This window comes from Echinops telfairi, unplaced genomic scaffold (assembly GCF_000313985.2).
Source record: "Echinops telfairi isolate 266 unplaced genomic scaffold, ASM31398v2 ScPeMD7_9;HRSCAF=40, whole genome shotgun sequence".
Taxonomy (NCBI): domain Eukaryota; kingdom Metazoa; phylum Chordata; class Mammalia; order Afrosoricida; family Tenrecidae; genus Echinops; species Echinops telfairi.
Genome location: NW_022103906.1, coordinates 57,541,594 through 57,561,570, shown reverse-complemented (window position 1 = coordinate 57,561,570; position 19,977 = coordinate 57,541,594). Strand labels below are relative to the sequence as shown.

Here is a 19,977-nt window from a genome sequence, read left to right as displayed (position 1 = left end):
TGGGGTGACCAGGTGCTTGATTTGTAATAGTTTGAGTTATATATTTGTTCTGTGCCCTTTTCCATATTTTTAAAATAATATTTTAATACTTAACCAAAAAAAAATCTATGGAATGCCATTTTCTTGTGGACATCAACCTGAAAGACCAAACTTTTCACACACTCACAAGTAAATATTTTTTAATCGAAATCTATCTAATTAGTATAGGAACTACATGAGGAACAGATATATTTGTCCAATTCTCAGTATTTTCTTTATGAAATATAAAAACTCTCAGAATGAAATGAAGACTAACAGTAAACTCCAAAATTTGAGGGATGAGGGAAGAAACTAGTTATAATTTGAAAATGTCTGAAATAAATGTGATGTGTGAGTTTTGGGTGAAGAATACCGTTATAAGATACTTAACTGTACCCATCTGGAACTATTGTGTCTCATGTGACTATCCAAATTATTTTGCTGTAACAGTGCATGTGGGATCAGATCCATTTAGAATAAACAAATAGAAGCCCTTCTCCAGATACAATGTAGTAAAAGAATTACACGTTACTACTACATGAAGTAGTAATTTCAAAAAACACCACCTAAAACAAACAGGAACTTACCTGAAATTATGGAACAGACTTCGAAGTACAGCCCTACAACATGAAGACTGCATTTATGGTGTCTCTGGAAGTATTTCTAAATGGATTAAAACTTTGATTTCAAGCCTGCAGCTTTTACATGCAGCTCATTTCAGAATTTAAAATATTTGTCATAATGCAGTCCTGTTTGCTGTAAGGGTACTTAGTTTTAACTTTGGAGTTGACAGCATAAAAAAACCCCTCCGGAGCCATGTAGAGGATTAATCCAGTGGCATGTTGCTGCTAAACACTTACCAAAATTTCCCCCAAAATTGATGCTTAAGAAGCAACATTTGCCACTCATAGTGTGCAAAAAAGAAGAAATATTGATGTGAACAAATGCTTTTGAAAAAACACTCCTTCAAGCTATAAGTGTCCAGTAACACCATAATAATTTTACTGAACCAATTAATGAAATATTAATCAAGAAGAATATGATTTTAAGCAAACATTTGTCATTTATATGTCTTTCAAAAAGCCTCCTAATGTCATTCCCTTTTAATCCTTGAAGGATTGAAAGACAAATTAAGTTACTATTCATATGACAATACATCTTAGATTAATATACAGAATTTAAAATGTTATCCTTTATTCTATTATTTCATTCTTCATTATACCAGATAATTATTCATGCCTAAAAATATCAGAATAGGTTGGGAAATTAAAAATGAACATTCATACTTAAGTTTTGAATTATCATATCTTTTTCACAAATAATGCACACACATGAATATGTATATTGGAAAAATAACATGCAAGGGATTTGAACAGCTAACAGCAATCAAAATAAGACTTACCATGCTGTTTGTGTAAAAAATGTGGCAATCTTCATATATCTAAAGTAGTCCTAGCAAGAAGCACATTTTTTAAGGTGGTACACAATAATTTATAGATTTAAGATTTGGGATTTAAGATATTAACCATTTTATAAATTGAATGATTAGAATGTAACAAACTCATCTCCAGCTTTATGTTACTCTTAACTGTAGATGAGGTACACAATCATACCCATCACAATTGTCTCTTAAAAAGTTTTTCTTTTTTAAAAATTTACATTTTTGAACACTTTGAGTTCACAGATTAAAACAAGCAAACACACTGCACTACCCTAAATGTATAATAAGCAAACTAGAACACTTTATTTAAAAAGCAGTGTTTTATGAAGACTGAAAAAAGTAAGAAGTATGAGATACCAGCTATCCCTCAAGAAATAATTTTAATAGTTCAAAATATTTCAAAGAATATTAAAGAGGTGGCAACATTAATGTAATATGTGACAGATGAAAGTATCTCAGTAAGAATTTGTTCTACTAATTCTAGACCTCTTATTGGTCTTTCTTATTGCAGCTTTGTTTTCAAAATATAAATATTTAATACAAGTGAGCCAAATATAAAGTAGTACTAGATGATCTTTCACTTTTTATGCTCTAAGAGTAATATACATATGATTCCTTCAGAAAAATGTCCCTTTTAAGCCACACCAACTTCTAAATCCCTTGACTATTATCAGAAAGTCATCATATATAATCAACCATGACAAAAGAATTGTAAATTCTGTTTTAAATAGGCAAGTATTATTTCCCTTCCCAACTTTTACTTCAAGTTTAATCTGTAACAGTAATACTTAATGATTTTCTCTTCCAAAACAGCAAAAACTAAAAGCATTAAGTGTGTCTAAAGAGTACAGTTTCACCCAAGTTCTATCCTGACATATGGCAGCAAAGATCATACAACAGAATGTACTCAGACTAGTGCCACGAGAAAACACAAAAGGTCCCGTGTGTGTGTGTGTGTGTGTGTGTGTGTGCGCACGTATTTCCCCAACTACTTAAAAATCAAATATTAAAAAGTTTATTATTTCACCATAGGCAGATGTGTAGTTGCTGAATTTAAATTTAGCAGTATCTTATGTCTTCTTGGAGATATGGTGTTATACAAATATTAAAAGCACAATAAGTTAAAAAATAAAGCCTTGGTTGAGTATAGCCATGGTTTATATACAAATCAGAGCACTAAATAATGTAAATTTGTTCATCAGAACACAGCATCAGATAACATCTAATGAAACTATAGCCCATAAAAAGCAGGGAAAAAATCTTACAGCCAAGCTGTGCTTACTTGAAACTTTTACCCTATGTTCCTACCCTTCACATGCTTTATTCTAAACAAAATATATTAATGCAAACTATACCAAAACATTTTGAGTTGATATTCTGTAAAATGTAGTATGATGTACTCCCAAAGGTGTTACAAAAGTAAGTTCAACATGGATGCTACAACATTTCACCCAGAGCTTAATACTGAAGAACAAAGAAGCCAGTCTTCTGACAGTGGCCACAGATCCCAAATTCATATTAAAGATATATTTGGCATTTACTATGGAGACCTTCCAATATATTCTAACGGCATGCTGTAAAGGCCAGTATCAGAAAACACGGCCGCAGGACAGCATGGAAAACCAACCGAGAGAACATATTACTGCGTGAAGTGAATGCCTACAGATTTAGAGAGAAATCTTCTAATGTCAAAGTGTAATATATTACAGGATATCTGCCATAACCAATTCCATCAAGATCAGTATGCCTTTAACTGTGGCACTGGCAAAAATGACACCTTCAGGATTCCACTAAGGAACCCAAACGAAGCCGACAGGTCCATCAGTAACCTCAATAAATGAGCTAGTTCTTTTCTTTGCAGGTACTGTTTCAGTTTTTCTTTTAAGTCCTTACAAAACAGCTTAAATTACTAAAATCTTAAGGCAATATGTTTATTCCTGATTCTCAGTGTTCCCTTAATACAATAAATACTAAATCAGAACACAACATGCTGAAGTATACCTTAAAACACTGCTCTGACAAACCTCAGGGTCTGCCCCTTGGCTTTTTAAAATGGTGGTGTCACCTTGCCGATTCAACAATAAATACTGTTTTTACTTTATCATTAATCTGGTCCTTGGCCAAAATATCCATAGTGTATTGGGCTGCAATTCTAAAGCCTCCTCTCTTCTCAGACTCATTAATAGTACTTCACCGGAATCCAAGAAAACATGGATGAGGAACTTCTAGGTTGAATGCTGCAATTGTCACAGTTTAAAGAGTGGAATGTTTTAACTCAGTGTTTAATCAAAAGCAGTGAATGCATCATGAGAGTCTCAGAACAAGCTTCTATCAACCTATGCATCAGCTCCGCCAACGAAAATAATTTCAAGATTTGTTTCATCGTAAGAAAGTGTAACGATTATGCAATCAAGCTATGAATTACACCATGGAAGTTCTGAAGTAAACAGAAATCAAAGTCAGTCAAATTTGGGGGCTAAATTCCCAGTTTAAAGCTTATCAAAAATGAAAGAAACTGAAAACTACATAGCTAAGACCTCTTAGGTCCAATGTGCAGTCACACCCATCACCACTATCCTGTCAATAGACAAGGGCATCGATTTGTATGCTGAGAAAATACACATGCATTCTACCATTTCTCTATACAACTGCTTTCAACAAGTTCTCAAACACTGATTTTAAAGTCTTCTTGAAAACAATTTTGCACTGAATTGCAATAAATTATAACTCACTGTTACACATGTTAATTTTCATAAAATTATATTATAGATGTTTGCAAAGAGAATTACATTAATATACAAGAGTACTTCAATAAAAACTGATAAACAATGAAGTATAAATAGGTTTTATAACCAAGCTGCACGGACATTAGAGGGCTTAGGTCTTAGCAACAGGCCACTGGATGTGTCATAACTGGTTCGCTCACTCTTATAACTGAGACCACTGGTAGCACTGGATGTCCTGGAAGCACCTCCTGAAATGCAGAGAGAGCAAGATAACTGGCATTAATCCAACTAGCTGCATTAGCCGCCTGGTCATCTTCTTCTCCCACTGTAAATCCAGACTCGGTTTCTTCATTCAAACTCACTGCCATGGAAGCAGTTCCCACTCTGTGCACTGCACTCCTACAGAACTGCCCCTCTGGGCTTCCCAGGCTGTCAATCTGGAGCAGCTGGTGGGTTTGAACTGCTGACCTGGCAGTGATCGGTCTAACACGTAACCTCCCATGCCACTAGGGCTCCACAGGGAGCTCTGGAGGCACTGTAGGGTAAGCACTGAACGTCCACCTGCAAGGTTGGTGGTAAAAACTTACCAGCCACTCCACGGGAGAAAGATGGGGCTTTCTGCTCCAATAAAAATGTATAGCCTTGGAAACCCACAAGGAGAGTTCTACTGTAATGGATAGATTTGTTATGAGTGACAGCAGTTAAGTTTGTTTTGTTTTTGAGTTTTTCTTCCTCGTCCCAATGTTTTTCAACCAGAAGGACTCAAGAATTCCTTGTGTAACTTAAAAATATAATAAAAAAACTTATGCATTTGAGTCATTAAATTGAGTGGGGGTAAATACTTTCAAATAGGAGTGATAGTGGATAGTGGGTTACAAGTTGGGCTGCCAACTGCAAGGACAGCAGTTCAAAACCAGCTGCTCGGAAAAAGATGAGTTACAGTCTCAGACACCCATAGGGGCAGTTCTACCCTATCCTATAGGGCTAGTATTAGAATCAATGACAGGAAGTGTGTTTTGCGTTTTTAAACTGTTTTTGAAAGCTTCTCACATAAATCAAATAAAAATCAAAGGAGAGAAACCACTCTGTATAACCACTTCTACTTTCATTCAATAAATATATGGAGGGCATAGTACTAAGCATTGGTTACCAGAATAAGACCCTAATTAGTCACTACCAAAGAAAGGATGTCTGTAGAATGACTGAGTAGAATCAGTAGTCAATGGATTATTTAATTAATGAGTCACATGAGTGTTGGGAGGTTGTAGCATTACTTAAAAAATTGTTCCAACTCTGAGTCATGGTGTCTATTTTTTATAATCTAGAGGGCATACATGAATTAACAGCACAGATGTCTATGAAAGAAAATGACAGGCCTAGCAGGGCTCCATTTCAAGCATGCATGGGTTTATTGCAAATAAAACATGTGTAAATCCATCTTTGTGATCAGTGGATGTCTGCAGACAGGTTCTCTCAGTGACACACTTGTCTTTTTTTCTCATTGGGGAGAGAAAAAGAGGCCCAATCAAAACAGGGGCTTATTAAGAAGAGATTTTCAGAAAGTGGAAAACTGCATTGGTGATAAAATCCCCAGAGCAGTCACGCGGTTTCTTTCCCCATCGTGACAATGCAACTGCTCGTTCTTCAAAGAGAGCAGGGCTGTCTTACAAGAATGGTGCTGGGGACCTAGTCTAGCCTTCCCACAGACCTGGCCTTGCGCCTTCCCCCGGCTTCTTCTGCCTTCCCAAGGCTCAAGGAGTACTTAACAAGGAACACGACCTGAGCTCCTCCAGGAGGCAAAGTTGCCGTTTTGATGTGATGTGAATTGAAGAGGTCACAATTCATCAGAAATGATTTGGAGAGACAGAAACATTGCCTTCAGCAGTGTACAGACACCGGTGGAGGCTATGTTGAGTAACAATAGCTTCACATTTTGGTATTTTTGTTTAGGAAAGTGTTCTATGATTTTACAGCAATATGTATGTTTTAATTTAGCATTGTGTACTGCATACCCTAGCACTAAGTGGTCTCTCTTCCAATGTTCTCTGGAGTATAAAACTGGCTTTTTAAAAAAAAAACAGTTTCATTAGCACTTCATGTACATATTATATAGTCCAATAATCCAATCATATCAGGAAGAGTTGTACAATTGTCATCATATTCTAGAACATTTTCTTCTTCCTTGTAATCATTGTTATCCATGTAATTACAATGTTTTCCCTAATTGTTGCAAAATATACACAATAGGACATTCTCCAATTCCACAACTTCTACTTGTATAATGCAGTGTCATTGATTAAACTCTTTGTTTTACAACCATTATTGATATCCTTTTCCAAATTACTCTACCACCATTGATATAAACTCAATGCCCCCTATGCAACAACTCATTCCCCTTCGTCTACAGTAACCACTGGTCAAGTTCTTTTTGTATGTGTGTGTGGTTTTCTTGATAGACTATTCACATAACATATACTTCATGGTTAAATTGCTTTTAAAATGAGTGCATAATCACAATCCATTCTAGTGCTCCCTCCGCCACCCCCCACCCCCCGAATTCATGGTTTGCTCCACAAATCCCCTCACCCTCCCTGTTTCCCATCCCCACATCCCTATAAAACTGGTTAACTCCAATCATGTATTAAGAGTACTTCTCACGACTCTACATTATTTTTAATTTCCCAGTGAGGAAGAAAAAGCACATTAAGAGCTGGAATATATTAGCAATAATTCCTAACTAGCTAGGGTGGCATGTTTCAGAAACTTTAATTCGTATCTACATCTTCTCTTAATAATACATTGAAATTAAAAGTCTCTCTCCTATTACCTAATGAATTACTGACATTACATTTTATTTACTGATTTCCTTCCTATGCTGCTAAGATGAGCTACAAAGAAAATCTGGAACGAAGTGAACTGACATAAAGAAAGCGTGCCAGCAAAAAATGAGGGTGTAAAAGTGTCACTAGAAAACATTTTCCACAAAAAATATCTTAATACTTCTAAAATAATAAAAGGAACAGTGATACACAAGTAAATATAAATTCATACATTAAAGAAAAAGGCTAGAATACATTCTAGAAGCTCACATTTTCAAACTCTACCATAAGAACCTAAGCAATACTAAAAAACAAAACAAAATGTATCAGAGATAGAGGCAAGGACAAAATTATTTGGCATATACTTACTTAGCGGACTGTACTGGCTCAGCGTGGACCTCACTCGCCTTGAAACGGGTGAGGAGCTAAGATAGCCCATATTGCGATGATAGTCCATCAGTTGCTCTGAGCGTTTCATGCCGACGGTAGGCTTCACAGCCTCCAGCCTTTTTAATAAAGCCTTAATTAAAGACAATCAGTTTGAAAGCCATTGTTAGACAAGTTTCTAGAACCAGAAATTAATGAAATGTATCACTCCTAATGAATGCCTTATTGTAAAAAATTCAAATACAGTGAGGCTTCAAAAAATGTATGGAAAAGCTCCATGAGCTGTTAGATTTCTTTCCCACAAACTTTCTGAAGCTCAAATCAGAACTGTCTGTCTGGAAAGGAATAAAACACACCAACTACCGATTTTGGTTCAGAAGACTTCAGCGAGAAGTTGACTTTTTTCTGGTCTTTGAAGGTCAAGAACTAAAGAAGGGCATACCAGACAAAAGGGCCAGCAGGCAGGCTGGTAGAGCCAACATTGATGTCTACACCTCTGTCTTACAGTGTCTTCCTTCTCTCCCTTTCCTCCCTTGAATATTTCGGTTTGCTCTACCATCAGCTATCTCTTCTCTGGAATTGCTCAGCTGTAATGCTAATGGTGTCAAGCGAAAACAAGGAGTAAACTGCTCAGAGCTGAAACCTCAGTAAAGGAAGAAGGGACAAAGACTACCCAGAGTAAACGTCTCCTGTTACTATACTTGGGTTGACTTTTTCCCGTGAATCTGACTGCAAAACAGTACTCTCTCTTCAAGTATGAAAGATCAGCTTGCTACAGAGAACTATGAATCAATGAAAGACAATAATAAAACACAACCATAGATCAACTCCCTGGTCCTTGATCTACCTAATATTCGCAACGATAGTTGTGAAATTTAAGCAAAAGAACCTTTTCACCTTCTGACTAGTTTAGAATTATAAATAAGAATAGGAACATTATATATTAAACTGTTTTTGAATCATTGTTAAATAAAAGTATGTTATTGGATACCCTGGCTAGTTGGCTTATAAGAGGATTCAATAAATTCGAGAAAAAACTCCTCAAGTCCATTTTTAGATAAAAGTTCATGAAGCCCTCTCACGTTTATTTCTCTCTTTAAAGACACTGAAGCAATATACTTAAAGATGTCAAACTCTCCTAACATTGTACTATCCCTACCTACAGTTTTTAAATACAGAAGAAATGTTCAACACTGTTTCACACCTTCAATGTACTTTACTGTACAGAGTAATGCTTGTTCTTTTATCTGATTATACTATTAAAAATCCTTGCACTGTACAGTGTGGAATGGATGGTATAGAAATGTGTGTATTTTCAGTTACCTACTAATTTTACTCTTTTACTAACTGAAGTTTCAATATTTATGAACCTGCCCATTTCCTCACATTTAATTGGTCAAATATGTTATTATTTTTGCTTTTTAAAATGTTACCTATGTTATAAAACAAATTCCTTAGATTAAAAAAAATCAGAGGGATATGGTCAAAATCAATTTTAACATAATTTGACAGGAGATCAAAAAGTGAAAGCATTCTATAGCTGCAATATATCATCTGTGAAGTTTCCACAGAGACTGAGCAGGGAGAGGAAATGTATTTCACAATCTCTGCTCAAGCACACAGAGCCACCTCACATTTCTACATAACCGGAGCCTTCCTTAGTTATCACGAGCTATTTTCTTCATTGGAAAAAGACAACAGAGTTTAAGCAGAGAAGTAGAACCACCCTGAGTAAACGATATAATTTTTTAAGGCCTCAGAATATGGGTACTGATTAATACTCATACTAGGTATGAGCAAATCTTCATCTTCATGGTATCATTCTCCCTTTAATAATTTAATGCAAAGAAATATTTCGTACTTCTAAAATTAGAGTTCTACATCAGCACACAAAGGCGAATGGAAGGATGATTTTACTTTTCATTTGAAGTTTTTATCACTTTCAAAATGAAATTATTTTGTTTTGAATATTTTGTTAAAACTGTGTTTTCAGTAAAGTCACTTTGTATAAATTTTGGAAAAAATTTTTGAACTTATAATATAGACTTTGATACAATTAGTGAAACCCCTATATCTGAAGAAGTCTCTGATGCTGGAGTTGATCAGATGAAAGCCATTTCCTCAGATTCATGCAATCATATAGGCATCCACCAGATGGCAAAAAGTGGGACAAACTTCCCACTAAATCCCACCAACGGAAAATACAGGTGGGTATTATACATCTCATAAAGGTTAAGAACTATTTGAATTATCTAAATTTATGTATTTAATAGTTTTATTTTTAAAATAATATTTCAATACGGGGACACAAATAGGAAGATTATGGTCTCCTGATATACTTTCTGCAACTGATTAGTATTTTTCTGCATTTAAAAAAGGGAAAAATGAATAGATTTTTTTTTAAAGGGAAAAATGAAGAAAATTAGTAAGTTAAAATCTTCATTTTAGGTCTAGATCTAATTGTGGTACATTCAGCAGGAAGCTTACTTCTCTTACTTCTTCCCTGACCTTACTTTAATTACACCATCCTCCTCCTTCACCTTTTTTTGCAGCTGAGGAATCTCACACACAAGAACGAAATAAACCAATTTCTTGCTAGTGGATAAAGGAAAACTGTACAGTGAAAGTCCATACTAGCACCCCTCCTTTAAGATGATGCTATAGATGCTCTTTCTGAAAAGGACTGTATTATATTTACAAAAGATGAGACATGGTTTAACAAAACTTTTCAAAATGCACAGTAAAGTTCTAATATAAATGCATATATATGATACAAGCATGCCCTCTACTGTATAAAACTAACTTTTCTTTACTCCTTTCATTTTCTGTTTGGATGCAATGCTGAAGAAAAACAAACAATGAGAGTATTAAATTAACAGTAGGCAGGTGGATGCTTTTAACTCTTGCACACAGGACTACATTTTATATAATCTTTTCTTTTCTTGTTGTTTTCCCTTTGCACAACACTACTTTGTCCTGAATTACCGTAGACTCTGTGTTGCTTACAAGCTTGGAAAGAAAACTGAAAACTACTGCAAGTAACTTGAATGCACCTTGGAGAGGACTTAAAAAAATTCATGGAAAAATGGAAAAAAGAATTTTTCCAAACAACCTAGAAAATAGGTTTAAAAGTCTATCAGTACACACTACGGAACTACTAGAGTCATTATGGCTTTAAATAAAGAGTTTGCTACATGACTAGCCATAAAATAGAAGCAGGCTGTCACATCTTTCTCTTGTGGAACAGCTGATGTGTTCCAAGAGACACCTTTCTGTTAGTGACTGAGTACGGACCCTTTGGCCACCAAGAGCTCATCCAGTGAAATACAAGAAGGGTTCGCGCTGAAAGCTGTTTCAGCCATTTTATCAGCTTTGTGATATACTGGAGCACTGAATTGATACGTCCATTTGGGTTGAATTTTAGTTTAAACCCAAAGGTTCTACAGCCAGATTACCTGAGTTTAAGATTAAAATTTGGCTAAGGTACTTACTAGCTCTGTGTCCTTGGAATAACCATTTAACCCATCGAGGGCATTTTTTTTTAATTTACAAGCTATACATAAAAGTGATACCTATCTCAAAGAATTGTGAGCAGACAGAAAGCATTAGCTTTCTGTTTCTAATAATAATACAGTACATCCTGATGAAGAGAGTACTGACATGGTAACTCACTCACTGCCGTTGAGTCTATTTTACTTTACTTATATCTACAATCAACACTCATGGAAGCAGCAGTCAAGAAATCAAAGGAAGATGTATTAAAATTAGCAAATCTGTTGCAAAAGACCTCTTTTAAAGTGCTATAAATCAAGTGACACTTTGAGGAGTAAGTGAACCCAGGCCAAGCCACGTTATTTTCAATGGCCTCATATGTATGGGAAAGCTGGACAGTGAGTGAATAATGAAGACTGAAGAAGAATTGATGACTTTGAATTATTGACTACATATATACATACCATGGACTGACAGAAGAATAAACAAATCTGTCTTGGGAAGTACAACCAGAATGCACCTTAGGTTGACAAGACTGGTGGGTCTTACCTACTCGGGACATATTATCGGAAGAGACCAGTCTTCTGGTAAAAGACATTATGCTTGGTAAAGTAGTGGGTTACTGAACAAGAGGAAGCCTCTCAATGAGAAGAACTGAAACAGTGGCTACAACAATGGCTTCAAACATAGCAATGATTGTGAGCCTGGTCAAGATCTAGCAGTGTTTCATTCCGTTGTGCATAGGGTCATTATGAGATGGAACTCACTCCAAAGCACTTAACAACAACAGCGCTGTTTTTGTTTTGTTTTCCCTACAAGATGTGGCTAACAATTATACCTATCTCAAAGAATTCTGAGGATACTAAAAGCTAGCATGCAGAAGACACAACAAAGCCAGGTATTTAGTATCAGCGCAAAAAATACCAGCAATTATCAAGCACGTTTTATTAAAAAAATTATATGGTATAATTTTAAATGTGAGAATTTTAAATTATCTTGAATACACTGCTTTGGAATATCAAATGTAACTGCATGACTTTTATCAATGAACATCTTTTATAAATTCAGTAGCATATCAAACAAATTGAACTCTTCTCGAGTATGTGGTTATCCTCTAAAATAAGTCATCATCTTTTTTAGCTTTCAAGGACAAAGTGAAATAGTTAGATTTGGCTATTGACTGAATATATCTCACAGAAAATATATTGTGTCTGACCTTGAGATACTATGTCCTGCACTATGGTTGTGATCTAGCTGATCTGGTCAAATAAGTAGGAGAAAGAGAAGGCTTTCTACTCCCGAAAGAGTTAACAGTCTTCCCTTGAAGGCCAATAATGAGAGTAGTGACCCCATGAGGGTAAGGGGAAGGTGAGGGGAGAAGGCAGAGAAAGGGGAACCAATCACAATGATCAGTGTACAACATACACACACACACCCACAGGGAGACAAACAACAGAAACATGGGTGAAGTGAGACAGCAGATGGTGTAAAATATGATAATAAAAATCATAAATTATCAAGGGTTCATGAGGGGTGGGGAGAGAGGAACTGATACCAACAGCCCAAGTAGAAAGAAAATGTTTTGGAATTGATGATGGCATCCTATGTACTTGATACAACTGATATATAGACTATTAAAGAGTTGTAAGAGCCCCTCCAAAAAAAATGATTTACTAAAATTTAAAAAAGAAAAAACATCTTTATCATCTTGGAAACGCACAGGAGTTCTACTCTGCCTTACGTGTGACTATGAGTCCCCTATAGAGTCACTGACTGCTGGGTGCCAGTGAAGTGTTTTGTTTTGTTTGGGGGGGTCAAATAAATAAAAGCACTCTCCTTATTTTCTTCTCATGTTCCTTGAAAATAGTGTACTGAACAACAGGACTGTTTTGAGTTTGCTTTATTTTTGTTTCCCCTCCATATGGTGTGGTTCTTGTACCTTCCAGTTTCATAGATAGCGCTTCATGTATTATATGCCATGTGGATTTATACTTGCATTTATAGCACCCTAAAATATTCACTGTATTTAAATTTTTGGAAGTTGGACTTAGAGATCAATACAAAAAATACTTTCTTGGATGACTAAAAGACGTCAGTAACTTACCAAGTTTTCTCGTTCAATCCTTTGCTGGTCCCTCTGTCTGTTGAGAGCACTGTGATATAACTTCGGGGGATGACCAGCTGATCTCTTAGGAATTGTACTTTTGCTTCCTGGTTTTTCAGCCTGTCTGGACAGTTCTTTCAAAAGCCTTTGGTTTTCCAGGTCAATCTGCCTCACCTCTTCTCTTGTGAAAGAGTAGTTTTTCCTAGGTGCTACGGGGGGTGGATCCATGTGATGTCTTTGTGGTCCTTTTTTGTCTAACTGCAGGAAAGCTACAGAAGTAAAAATAAAAAAGACAAAATGGCTAAACAAAGTAGCAGAGCAATATAATGGTACAGGCACTGAAAACTATAAAATGTATCTTCTTATGTATATTGACATATATAATGCCTGTATATGAATCTAAATCAATAGTCCCATATAGTGTGTGTAGATATATATATACATATATATATAAATACAGTTATACATATTATGTAACTATATGAGAGGGTTTCACAAAGTCATGGGGCGAAATACAATGGAAGTGGAAAAGAGCAGCAAGGGGAACAAAGCAATGAAGTCCCTGAGGAATCCCCAAAATACTTTGGAGGCAGGGCCTGGCAACTCATCAGACTCAATAGGAAAACATTCATAAAGGTCAACAGATAGACCTGGAACTATTTATAGGCTTTTTTTTTATGTCTATCTATATAAGATGGGCAGGATAAACAATCCCAAGGAGAACAATGGGACCAACAGTTCTGGGGGACATGGGAGAGGGGGAGGTGGGGGAAAGGAACGGGGGAACCAACAAACTCAAGGACAAGGGAACAACAAGTGACCTAAAATTGAAGGCAAGGAGAGCATAGGATGCCTGGTGGAGTTTGAAGAAGTGCGATGTAGCCAAGAGGAATTATAGAAAGCCGAATGAAGGTTGAACATGATAGTGGGGGAAGACGAAAGTAAAGGTAAACAGAGGAAAGAACTAGGAGGCAAAGGACATTTATTACAGAGGTCTAAATACAGGCATGCACATATGTACATATATTTATATATAATGATAGGGAAATAGATCTATGTACATATATTTATATGTTAAGTTTTAAGGTAGCAGGTGGACACTCGGCCTTTACTCAAGTGTACTTCCTCAATGTAAGAACACTCTGTTTCAATAACCTGGCATTCTGTGATGCTCACCTTCCCAACCTGATCACTGAAGACAAAATGGGTGCACAAGTAAATGTGGTGAAGAAAACTGATGGTGCCTGGCTATTAGAAGATACAGCATCTGGGGTCTTCAAAGCTTCAAGATAAACAAGCAGCCATCTAGCTGGGAAGCAACCAAGCTCATATGGAAGAAGCACACCAGCCTGTGTGATCATGACGTGTCGACAGGATCAGGTATCAGAAGACCCAAAACAAACAATCATATTGATGCAAAGGAGAGGAGGCGGAATGGAGACCCAAAGCCCATCTGTAGACAATTGGACATCCCCTCACAGATGGGTAACAAGGAATAGATGAGTCAGTCAGGGTGCAGTATAACACCCACGAAACATACAACTTTCCTCGATTTCTTTAATGCTTCCTCACCCCCACTATCATGACCCCAAGTCTACCTTACAAATCCGCGTAGACCAGAGCATGTACACTGATACAGTTAAGAGCTCGCAACACAGGGAATCCAGGACAGATAAACCCTTCAGGACTGATAATTAGAGTAGTGATACCAGGAGGGTTGGGGGAAGGTAGGGGTAGAAAGGGGGAACCAATCAATAATCGACAAATAAGAGCTGATACCAAGGGTTTCAAATAGAAAGAAAATCGTTCTAAAAGGATGATGGGAACATTTTTCATACAAATGTGCTTGACACAATGAATGAATGTATAGATTGTTGTAAGAGCTGTAAGAGACTCCAATAAAATGATTTTTAAAAAGTACGTGGACAAATGGAATTAGTAGGTAATGGAATTGTTCCATGAACTTTTTGATATACAGTATACATGTTAAATTAGCATATAAATTAAAATAGCCCTATATTATTATTTGTATAGTAGTTATATACATACAGCTATATAATATATAGCATTATATTGCTGTATAGTAATGTTAATAACATCTAAATGACAAGTGTGGTGAAAAACAACCTAAGACAGCTTAGAATGGACAAATGCTGTCTTATTTATTTTCTGTTTCCCTGAGGCAGGTTCAGAGCTGAGTCATTAGAAACCTCTGATTTGAAAACAACAAAACAAAAAAAAAGAAACCTCTGGTTTGAATCCACTACTATAATTGTTTGCAGCAATTGCTAGTTGGAGGACATACTTCAAAATATAAAATATCCTCAGCAGTGACTGATAAAAGCAATGACTAAACAATGGTAATAACAAAATAGGATTATCTCTAACTCTTCATTTAATCTGAAAGAATTTTTTTTTTCAGCAATAATTTTTTCTACAAAAGATTATGGCTACTAATATTATCATTAAACTACTACTGAAATATGTGAATTATATGTCAATCAAATCATTTTTATTGGAAAAAATACTAAAGTCAAACATTTTATCTTTCATAAAAACATTATCAAAATGAATACATGAAATAAATTTTTAACCAAAAGAATTCTTTTCCATGTTATAATTATCAAATGGTTTTTTTTCACCAACATGCCTAAAACATTTCTAAAATGTCCAAATTATAATTTTCACTAAGTCCTAATTACTAAACATTTGTAAAAGGGTTCTAACACATTAAGTATGCTCATTTTTTAAACAAAAGCATGGTATAAGGTAAACTGATGTTTAAAAAAAGTACTTTTAACTTCAGAGTATCTTTGTTTAGACTAGTTTTTTTACTTATTTAATATTTATTTAGTATTTTACTTAGCATTTTTTTAGTTGTGTAGCTTTTGTTCTGTATAGATGAGGGGGTACCCCCCCAAAAAAACCCAGAATTGCACTGGGCAGAGCAAACTTTTTTAGTATGCATTTTTCCTGCTAGGCAAACATCAAGGCGTAGTCGGGAAAGTTCTCTGGTCCTTTGAATATTTTTGTTAAAGCAGTTTTGCTCAAATTTTGTTTTTTGTGGTCGCAGATTTAAGAGAACATGCAGCTGTGAAATTTTGTTTCCTGATAAGGAAAAATGCCACAAAAACTGCTGTTATGTTGAACACAGTTACAAGGGCAGTGCTATGGGAAAAACGTAAGTGTATGAGTGTTTTCCTCATTTCAAAAAAGGTGAAATGTTGATTGATGACAAACAGTGCTCTGGACCTCAGATGGAAATACTGACTTGTAGTGCCTTTGGAGTTTGTTCTACCAAGTCAAACTGTTAGCCATATTTTCTATTTAGAGGTTCTGAAAAGACAGCCTAACAGTGTGTGACAAAAAAGGCCTGATTTGTGGCAGACAAGGGACAGGTTTTTCCACCACAAGGCACCTGCTCACACAGCCATCTCAGTGTGCAAAACAGCATGCCTCTCTTACTACCCCATGCACTTACTCACCCGACCTCAACTGTGACTTTTTTTCTCCTGCAGGTGAAGGAGGTCATGAGAGGACAGCACAGAAGAGGTGAAGAAAAGAACGAGGCGGTGCTGTAGCCACCCAAATAGACGAGTTTGAAAAATGTTTCCAAGAATGTTATTGCATTTTTGACAAATGTATTAAGTGTAATGGAGAGTACTTTGAAGGTGATAAGGCTGTTTTGTAAAAAAATTAAATATATAGCTTTGAAAAAAATTTTCCAGTTTTCTTTGTATTCATCCTAGTGTTACAGAGGGAAGAGGCATTTTTAATCCCCACTTTAAAATGAGAATGGTACAGAAAAATTAAACCTTCCGGGTAAAAGCAGTAATAGTTAAGTCCACTTCCCAATGCTTAAATCAAAGACTATCAAAGATTATAAAATCTCATTTTTAAAAATGTAAGAGGCTTCCTAGGGTTTTAAAAGAAATGAGGAAATTTACAATTTTTAATTTAATTTTTTTTCAATGCTTACATGCATTTTTTAATGCTTACACGCATTAACATACCTACAAGGTCAAAACTCTGTGCCAGTTTACTTCCGGAGCCTTCTAATGCACTCCTGGTCAGAGCTGTCAAGGAATCATGTGGATTTATCTGCACATAGTACAAGTACACATTATTTTCCATTGCTGCCAGTGTTTTTATAGTTGCTAATTTTTGTCAACTATCCTGGTATTTCAGCTATGTTATGATAATCAGTATTTGTGAGACTATTATTAATAATTTTTTTAAAGAATAAAGTCCTAATTAAAGAAAAAGAGGAAGAGAAGTAAAAAAAGGTTTCTGTTCAGGAATTATTTTTTGTTGCAACTAATGCTGCTGTAATTCAATTTTAAAATGTTTAACAAAACAACTTTGTTAGTATTCAGAATAAATGATCAAAGAAAAAATTTTAAGTAATTTACAGATATATTTATCACATTTTATTCTATGATTAATGCTAATAATAAGATTCTGGTTCAGAGGGCGGGTACCCTGAGTTACTTCACTGAATGATTATCAACCATGGAGAAACCACTAGTGCTGTACAGATTAAATTATCTGGCTTCTAAGAAGTACCTATTTTGTAGAATTTAATAAAGTTAATTAACCATATACGCAAGCCTTTAAATTAAATTCTAAAAGAAATTAATAGTGAGCTAGTCTGTGTGTGTGTGATTTTAATTGTAAAATAAAATAAAGCTCATTCTTATGAGATGGTAACAGGCATATCTCCTCTCTCCAATCTTGTTACTAGTCCTGACACCAGAAATTCCCCCAACAGCACTCTCTACTACTTTGCTAGGTTCAATAATTCAGTGCAATGGCTAAACAGATACAGGGTTTTGTATGCATATAAGGGATTACAATTCCAAATCAGAAGCAACTGAGGATACAGTTATTCTATCAGGGCAGCTTCTCTCCAGTCAGGCCTTTCTCCCTGGCCCTCAGCCTTTCAGGTCAGCCTCTGCCCTGTGTTACAACTGTTCCATACAAATACATGTTTGGGGGAAGTGTTACAAAGCTCTTTAGTTCAATAAATGCCCTTGATGCACCTTACTCTCAGCCCAAAGGTGTTCAGCTCTCCCACTTCCCGGTAAGGGCCTGGATGGAGGTTATCTCATTCTGACCGGAAGCCTCCTGCCAGAAGGTGCTCAGCTCTCGTTACGTGAGTTGGCATCCCCACTGCAAACAGCTCATTGCTGCCTCATACCTGATTCTCCTGCCATCATTTCGCTGTTGTTGCTTCTCACTGTCTGTGATGTCACAGTTCTGTTTACTAGATCTAAGAGGTTCTCAGTGTAGAAACCAGGGCCTATAAGATGTGTTCTGTTCCCTCTCTCTTATTGGTGGTAGTGAAGTCCCCCCCCACCCTTCCACCTTTGGGGTGGCTCACTGAAAACTTAGTGAGATGATAAAACTGATGAATCCCTTGCTAGGGTTCCATACACCTCATTTGTATAGTACCACCCCCAGTAACCCCCCAAGAAGGTTGTCATGAACATTTATTTGCACTATTAGCAATCCCTTTGGTGGCCCATAAACACCTCATTTGCACATCCCTACCCAATCCTTTGTTGGAGATTACAAAACCATGTGTGTGTGTGTGGGGGGGAATCAGTGATCCAAAGCACAATACAAATATCTTCATTCTAATCTATTTTTTTAAGTATAGCACACTAGTGCCTCTTATTATAAACAATATATGAATATTTATATCCTGGTACTAAGATTTTCCAAAACAGCCACATTATATGCTTTAGTATATTAAAAACAGTAACACATGCAATGACATAGAGTCAATTCTGACCCATACCAATTCTGTGGGTAGAACTGCCCCTTTGGGGTTTTGTAGGCTGTAAATTTTCACAGGAGTAGAACGCTTCATCTTTCCCCCATGGCAACAAGGAAAATGGAAAAAGCAGCTAATGAATTGGTGTATTTGGCAAAGAAACCTCCAACCAGAATGCTGAGGGTGTTTATTTTAGCCACAATAAGATAAACAAGCTAAAAACGGATTGGTTTCACGCATACAATTTAAAGAAAATATAAAGGTGTTAGGGATTTACAAGGTCAAAACTTCTCATACCTGGTCTCCCCCAGAAGATTACAGAAGTTGCAACAGAGCTGTAACTGAGGAGTTATAATCAAGGAGCCTCAGCTGCTACACAAGTCCAATTTAGATCTTGGAGCTCAAGGCTGGGAATCGCTTTCAAGGGAGAACAAATCCGAATCATGGCAAACCGTCTGCTAGAGTAAACTTTACTCTCCGGGGTTTTCGATGGATATTTCTAGTAAGCAAATGACTAAGCTTTTTTTCCAAGGCACCTATGGGTGAATGCAGACTTCCAACCTTTCCATTATCAGTCAAGCATGTTAATGGTTTGCACCAACCAGGTTATTTTTTGCATGTGGAAAAAACAGAACTATGAAAGGACTTCAAAATGTCTGTGGGAAAATGGAATTAAAAGTTAATGACATCTTTCCACAAACATTTGGAAGTCTCCGCATAAATGTGTGGCAAGAAGATATACTACAGAGATTTTAGAAAATGTCTACACTTTTATGCCATGTATCATAAACTTGAGAGGGCTTGTGACTATTTCAGCCAAAAGTACTGCGGAGATGCTATGTGACCTCTGATTCTAGGTCGCTGAAGGTGATGGATGAGGTTTGGGCTGTTTCCTGGAACACTTGTGTTTGGAGCTGAGTCACCACATAGAGTCCAGCAACGGAGAGGCTGCCATGGTTGCAGAAGTCAAGCCACATGAGGAAGCTGTGTGTGTTCTCTCGTCAGTGAGCCTAGCTTTCAAATCACCCCAGAAGCAAGGCTTTGACACAAGTAGCAAGTACTCAAATGATTCCAGTTCCCAGCTGTCAAGTCATCCCTGGGCTTTGAGTCTATTTGCTGAGGCAGTGGTTCTCAACCTGTGGGTCACGGCCTCTTTGGGGGTCGAACAACCCTTTCACAGGGTTCGCCCGACTCATAACAGTAGCAAAATT

General features: G+C 36.4%; 1 protein-coding gene across 1 annotated transcript in view; it reads right to left on the bottom strand.

Moving 5' to 3' along the window:
* Window positions 1-1,192: 1,192 nt before the first annotated feature.
* Window positions 1,193-19,977, bottom strand: part of CFAP97 (cilia and flagella associated protein 97) — a 24,536-nt gene continuing 5,751 nt past the window's right edge. The window contains exons 2-4 of the mRNA XM_013004299.2: window positions 12,988-13,256; window positions 7,374-7,524; window positions 1,193-4,433 (exon numbers count right to left, since the gene is read on the bottom strand). Coding sequence (XP_012859753.1) covers window positions 4,306-4,433; window positions 7,374-7,524; window positions 12,988-13,256 — 548 coding nt within the window. The 3' untranslated portion in view covers window positions 1,193-4,305. The remainder of the gene's footprint in view (window positions 4,434-7,373; window positions 7,525-12,987; window positions 13,257-19,977) is intronic.